The sequence below is a fragment of the Mustela nigripes genome, chromosome 10, assembly GCF_022355385.1.
Source record: "Mustela nigripes isolate SB6536 chromosome 10, MUSNIG.SB6536, whole genome shotgun sequence".
NCBI lineage: Eukaryota > Metazoa > Chordata > Mammalia > Carnivora > Mustelidae > Mustela > Mustela nigripes.
This window is the reverse complement of record NC_081566.1, coordinates 24347025-24354405: the sequence shown is the minus strand read 5'-3', so window position 1 is coordinate 24354405 and position 7381 is coordinate 24347025. Positions and strand designations below refer to the sequence as shown.

The 7381-nt window shown below is 50.0% G+C and overlaps 1 protein-coding gene across 1 annotated transcript in view; it reads right to left on the bottom strand.

Annotated features, from left to right (window-relative positions):
* SEC16B (SEC16 homolog B, endoplasmic reticulum export factor) overlaps positions 1–7381 on the bottom strand; it is a 40742-nt gene that overhangs the window by 12211 nt on the left and 21150 nt on the right. Inside the window, exons 13-15 of the mRNA XM_059412842.1 lie at positions 3812–3929; positions 2508–2619; positions 880–985 (exon numbers count right to left, since the gene is read on the bottom strand). Of these exons, the coding sequence (XP_059268825.1) occupies positions 880–985; positions 2508–2619; positions 3812–3929 (336 nt within the window). The remainder of the gene's footprint in view (positions 1–879; positions 986–2507; positions 2620–3811; positions 3930–7381) is intronic.

Here is a 7381-nt window from a genome sequence, read left to right as displayed (position 1 = left end):
TAAAACCAGCACCTAGAGCACACACACTAAAACCAGCTAGTCCCCTTACGCTCAGCCCACAGGAGATTGCAAGGGGATGACCCAAGAAGGGAGAGAGATGAAAGGACTATTCTCGAAGGAGCGGGCCCGACACAGCTTTGTCGGGGAAGGAGAGTCTGGTAAATCTCTGAAAGAAGACACTAACGGGGTCACTTCCTTCCTCTAACGAATTCACTTGTTTTCAAGGTTTGGATTTGTGCTTTGTGTTGTGCTGTGTGTGTGTGTGTGTCCAGGTGCACTCTGGGGACAGGCACTGAAGGAGTCTTGATGAATGTGAGGTGACAACAGGGCATCCAGCAGAGAAGTTAAGAGAAAAGAGGCGAACCCACAGCGTGCACACCACTTGCACAGCCAAAGCCCCAAGAGAAAGAAGGGCAGGGGAGGACTGGGGTTACAGCTGGGAGGAACTTTCCAAGCTCGAAGACAGGGGTCCAAAAGAGATGGCAGGAGCAGGTCAGATGGAGGGAGCAGCCCGGGCCGTGCCTGGGCTGGGCCCCCCTACTCCCACCTCTGGCAGGACGGCCAAGGGGCAGAGGAGAAGGGAGAGCTGTCTGGGGAGAGCACAACAGAAGGTTCTGCCAAGCAAGGATGAGGAGTGGGTGCCCTGGGGCACCAGCTGATTTCCAGAGGGGCCGCTGCCGTGTGTTGCTTTCGTATCTTAAAATACAGACCTTAAGGAGACCTAGGACGACATCCTAACTCTTCCCACACTCAACCTAAGGAGGAAAAGTGCTGTCGATGGCTTAGCCAGGGCTACACTATGCCAAATAGCAAAGCTGGAGATCCCGCTGCCGGCGGTCCTCGGCCGCTCAGACGGCGGCCGACCGTGGGCTCGGTTACCTGGAAAGAAGGGATGAAGGATCTGGGGCGGCCCAGCGTCTGACAGTACTCGAAGATTTCCGTCCTCTGGATAGCCTCGCTCGTTGCGAATTTCAAAAACTCTTGACTAAAACCAGAGAATAATAATAAAGGGAATTGAGGAGGGAAGGGAGGGGAGGCTTTCCAATCCTAGCAGACAAACACCATTCGTGGAGGAGCTTCTGCCTGGCTGGATCTCCAGGACGGCTCCGAGACAGGAAAGACGCTCTGGGCCTCTGGAGGGAACGTTCGGCCTCCTCTCGTTCCACCTTCTTGAGGCTGGGGATGGAACAGAACAGAGCCCTGCACCAGAGGTGCTGGGGAGCAAAGCTGCAGGAAAGGAGGGGTTCTCCACCTTCTTTGCTGGAGGGTCCCCCAAGGCAAGCTGCTCTCCATCTCCCTTCGGGGCGCTAGGTGCTCCTCTTAAACATGCTGGGAGCGAGTCCTGTGCCCTGAAGGTCTAGAACGCACAGCTGTGCGAGGCCACTTCTGGTGTGAACAGAAGAGAAGAGGGAGTGATGTGGGGCCCCAAGACAGGAAGGCGTGGATGAGGATGGGGAGGACAGCTGAGCCCAAAATCAAAAGACAGTCCCTATACTGGTGTTCTTTCAGCCGAGGAGGAAGCAGGCTGAACGAAGGAGATCCAAGGGGCTTGCAGACCCTTCCACATGCCCCTACATCTTGTCGTGGTATTGGAACCCATGGCCTCCCAGCTATCCTCAGAAACGCCCTCATGCGACAAAAACACAGGAGGGAGACGAATGAACCCCTATGCACTTCTTGCCGCATTTGGCACAGACGGGATGTGACAAGCCAATCAGAGGCCATCAGAGACCACGGCCAAAGAGAGCCACCCACGAGACTGTATGTTTCCACAACGGTAGGCCGCCTGGCACAACAGTGGTCAGTCCGGGCTCTGCTCCAGGTCCAGCGTGACTCCACACCCGCTGTGTTAACCTTGGATAAGTTATTTAACCTCTCTGTGCCTTGGTTTCCCTCCTCTATCAAGTGAAGATTAAAAATATACCTTATTTATAGGTAATGATTAAAGTCGGTAATGATTAAAGGAAACGGTGCAAATAAAATGACTGTGTAAAATAAAAAACAAAAATAAAATATAGAAAATGATAAAATAAAATAAGTAACGGGGGACTTTGAGTAGCTTGTGCACCAAGTCAGTGTAAGGATGTAAGGAATAAGCATAAACTTCTTCCAGCTTCCAGTTCTGCCCAGGGCTGACTCTGAGCCAGGCCCAGGGCTGCCTAGCACGGAGCCCCAAGCCACCCTCTCCCTGATGGCACTAACGAGTCAGACGAGGTGACCTCTGCTCATGGAACCAGGGTGCCACCCAGTGGTCAGAGGGGCACAATACACCCCAAAGGAACACAAACGCAGTTTGGGGGAGCCCGAGGCCCCCGGTTGGTGTGATGCAGCACCCACTGGGCACCTCCCTGCCCAGCCCCTTGAAGAAAAGACCCCCAGAGGAAAGGAGCAGCAGTAGGTGAAATTCACACAGGAAAATGGAAAAGGGGGCCATGAAACCCAGCGAGGGCTCAAACAATCCCCTGGAAAAGGTCCTTCCTGCTTCCTTCCCCCAGAGCATCACATACCTGTGGCTACTGCCAAGCAAGGCCAGATGGTCAGTCTTCACGGTGTAGTGGCCAAAGGGCACGTGAGCCATGAGGTAGCAGAAGTGAGCGGCCTCCACCAGCCCCTTCCCTGCTGCAGGAGGAGGAGAGCAAGCCCCAGTCACAGAGCCCGGCTGTGTGGGGACCCACTTGCTGGGCGTGATGGGAGAGAGATGACAGGGGGCTTGGGGCTCAGAGGGGAGCATCCTCACAGGGGTGAAGGGGACAACAGCTCAGGTCAGGAGTCACTCCCCAAACCACGCATTCTTGGCTTTGACATAATTCCGTTTCAGCTCTCTTTGGCCAAAAGAGGCCTCTAGTGCTTATTCCCCTCCTGAATTTGTGATTAGGAATTTGCTAAGCATTTTAGTCCTTCCTGAAGGTGAAAAGGGAGCAGATGCGTACACCTGAGCAAAGACACGGGCTGTGGGGAGCTGCTGTTTTTCAATTAGACTTCTTGGGGCACTAATGCTCCTCCTGCTGAAGTCGAACAATAGGAAACTTTTCCCAGGGCTCATAAAATTCACGATAATTACCAGCTTGTTCCCACTTCCAGAATGCTCTCCCATACATTTCCCATTACCTCAAAACTGAATTAATTCAAGTAGTAAAGTACCCAGCACAGTGCCTGACACCCAGAAATGACTAAACAAATCCTTGCCCTTCTGAGTGTGAACAGCCAGCCAGCTGCTCCTCCCGGCTCTTTTCAGTTTAACAGAGTGTTTTGCCACAAAGTTTACAAAGACTATCATGATTCCTAGATGTTCTGCCCCTTGACCAAATTTGAGAACCACTGAGCTGGAACATCCAGTCGCCCCTGAGTATTTATAAGGCCAGGTTCACTGAGAGAGAATACAAGTGCAGACGACACACAATTACCCAGGGTAGTTCGGGCAAAGATAGAGTTTGCTCTCCGGCTGAGCTGGGTCACTGTACGACTAACCGTAACAGGAGGCGAGGGTCCCCAGAGTTAACTCTGTCTTCAGGGAAGTCTGACCAGGGATAGAAAGCCAACTGCTGAGAGTTGCCTTCTCCAGCAGCACAGCCCTGAATCTCGGGGTCTGGACTGTACTGGCTTGCAGCGGAAATTCTGGGAAATGGAGTCAAGATTGACACTCCTTACCCTGGAGGTTCTTTCCCCCAGACACAGAGGCTCCTGGGTCAAAGGAGAGCCTGAGGCTCAGATCGGGCCCTGCACAGCACCCAAGAGCCTGCAGACAGATGTTTACAGATGGCCTAGAGATGCCCTAGAGGAGAAGAGGGCGGGAGGGCTGGCTTCGTCTTACCCAGGGTGTCCCCCATGGTGATAATGGCTCGCTGAAGCAGCTCCGGGTCCCCGCCCTGATTCGACAGAATCACAGCCAAGTGAGGCCTCCAGTCTCCCCACTGCTTGTCCGCACAGCACTGAAAGGCAGCAGACGAAGTGGGAGATTTACCGACTCACGTAGCGCTAGCCAGAGTGTAGGAGAAGAAAGCTGTCCATCTCCTAGTTTGGAGTTCGGGGAATGCGGCTTATACCGGACTATAGCACTGTCCTTCATTGATTTAGATATCTCCTTTTAAAAAAGCAAGGCTCCTAGAAGGATGGGTAGCAGACAGACACGTGCACATACATATATACATGGGAATATGGGGAGGTAGGTAAATAAAATGACACTACTGATCACTTCCTGATTTTCAATTTCTTCCTGGTGCCCCCACCCCTGCCCAATCCCAACAAGAAGGGACAACATCCGGAAAATAAAACAAAACAAAACAAACCCTGATGTTTCAGTGGGAGAAGGAAGACCAAACATCCTTGACTCATGAAGAATCCACATTAGCCGGTTAGAAGTCAGGGGGACCCTAGGTCCTTAATACCTTACCACATGGCTAGTGTTTTCTGGTTTTACAAAGGCCTTTCACACACATCACCTCAGTTAACCTTCACAACAACCCTAGAAGTTGAATTCCTATTGCCCCTCGAAGGACAAGGAAAGCAGGCCACGTGTCCCAGCCCACCACCCAGTCTCCACTCATCTTGCTCCTGGCTGAGGGCTGTGCCCCCTCCTTCCGGGGACAATGCAGGAGCAGCAGAGCTCCACAAGGGGGCAGTATGGTGCACACAGAGCGGGGAAAGGGAAAATACCCCACACAAAGGGTCGGGTGTGGGCCTCCCTTCTCCAGAATGAAGAGGGATTTCAGGACAGGAAACATCAATAAAGCAACAACATGATGTCACAGAAAAAATTTGGTTCCTGGATTCAAATGGAGTCCTGCTTCCTTTTTTTTTTTTTTTTAAAGATTTATTTATTTTAGAGGAGCACAGTGGGGTGGGCAGAGGGAAAAGGAGAGAGGGAGAGAGAGAGAATTCCAAGCAGACACCCTGCTGACCACAGAGCCTCACACAGGGCTCCATCTCACAATCCTGAGATCAGAACCTGATCCAAAATCAACCATCCACAGCTCAACCTTCTGAGCCACACAGGCTGCTTCCTACTCACTTTGTGACCTTGAGCAAGTTTCTCAAAACCTTTTTTCCTCATCTCTTGAGTGGAGATCATCATTTCTACCTAACTGGGTAGTGCTGATAAGAAAATAAGATAGCCAGGTCAAGCACATAGCATAATGCTTTGCCCTTCGTTTGCTCATTATAAATGACACATAGTACAAATACACACACACACACACACACACACACACACACACACAGACGGAAGCCCAGCAAAAGGAAAGAGGTGATTTTCAGACCAGTCCATCTCCCAGTCTGTTACACAGAGCAGGTGGAGTGGAAGATGGACACTAGTAACAGCTCAGATTTGGAGGCTAGAAAAATTCACAATTATTTGGTCTTTGTAATTATCCCAAGGAACAAAAGATGCTTTATCCAAGTGCATTTTATGGTTAATCTTTGTTTATGGAGGGGATGCGGTGTGAATGAGGGAGACGAAGACAAATCACAGGAGTGGCAGCCCTCACTCACTGCACCCTGCCGGTGGACCATACCCAGTGCTGGGCATTTCTCCTGTGAGCAATCACAGGCATTGGGTCCTATTATTATCTCCACATCAGCCAGGCTTTTCTTGCTGGAATGAAAGGAACAAGCAAAAGAAAAATCCTTGCTGAAAAGAACAAACACTTAGAAGTCATTCTTCTGTCTCTTCCCCAGGTGATTTAAAAAAAAAAAAAAAAAACTCACTGTAAAGCCGATCTGTGGAGAGAAAGAGCACTGAAGAGAGAGCGAACACCTAACTAACTTCAATGGGTCAAGCATGGCCGTTGATATGGGTTCCGATATTCTCTGTCCTGTAATTTTCACAATAACTCTATTGGTGAGGCATCAAAATGCCCACAAAGAGGAAAGCCTGACATTCTGAGATTAGGTAAGAAGGCCAAGTTCAGAGAGCAGGAAGGAGCAGACTCTGGTTAAGCCTGTTGTAGAAGCCCTCATCTAGGTTTTCTGGTTGCCATGTTTTTCCCATTCATTCCAAGTAACTAAAGACTAGCCTTTTACTGGAATGCCACGATGTGAAGAAACGCTCAAACACTATGATCAAAATCCACATTGGCACATCACCCCTGGCTTCTCGGTTTTCTCACCTAAAAGCAGGGAACATTTAGCTAACTCTCCCATTGCAGGGAGACCCAATGGACTGTACGCTGATGACATCATTTCCTGCTTTACAACATGATGCAATTTCACAGCAGCACACAGCTGTTCCGCAGACCCGTGAGCACTCCATGTTCCCATAAGCCAGTGGGCTTAACAATGGGGCAGGAAAGTCATCGTTTCTCTTTCCTTTTCCAGGACTTGTCCCCAAGCAATAAGAAGAACAAAAAAGGGGCGCCTGGGTGGTTCAGTAGGTTAAGGCCTCTGCCTTCAGCTCAGGCCATGATCCTGGGGTCCTGGGATCGAGCCCCGCATCTGGCTCTCTGCTCAGCAGGGAGCCTGCTTCCTCCTCTCTCTCTGCCTGCCTCTCTGCCTACTTGTGATCTCTGTCTGTCAAATAAATAAATAAAATCTTTAAAAAAAAAAAAAAAAGAAAAAGAAGAAGAACAAAAAAGCAAAGTGTGAAGTCCGTTTTCATGAAAACTTAGGTGTCAGCAAAAACCCACACCTTGGAATACAAGAAAAAGCTGCCAAAAGTAGTAGAGAGTGAACAGAGAAGAGTTCAGGAGGAAGCAGAAAGAGAACTCCAGAAGGGCAGGATCCCACAGCCACTTCTGCTGGCTGGGGAGAAGCCAAGGCTGCACAGATACTCACAGAACACTCCAGATATGCAGGAAAGGCCAGTAGGCCTGCAGTGTGGCACTGGCCCCTCCCCAGCACACACCTATCCTAAACAGTTGGCCCAGGGAAGACTTGATTCCTGTCAAGGATCAAACACGGAATCTGTAAAATTCACTATAAAGATAAAAGGAGGGAAGTAACATGAAAAAATAGATGGAAGGTAGAAAGACCTTCTACCTTCCAACTATTTTTGGAAAATAGAAAAATGTTACAATGGAACAAAGAGGTGTCAGCAAACATTTCATCCTGAACTTAAATAAAATTTAAGTAAAATAATGAAACAATTTCTTATGAAGCAAGGGCCTAAAGCTAAGTTATAAGAACTCGAGAAAGAGACAGCAGACAAGAGGAGGAGGTAAATACGACCTTCAGAGCTCAGGGAAGAACTGGAAGAAAAATCAAAGAAATCAAGACAAAAATGCCAAGAGCACAAAAATGAAGAGACAGTGATGAGAGCACAGTAAGGGACACACAGGATGGAAATGAGAGGAGGGAGGGACGGAGGAGAAGGAGGGGGAGGAGGGGGAGGAGGAGGAGGAGGGGAGGGGGGGGGGAGGGGGGGGGGGGGGGGGGGAGGGGGGGGGGG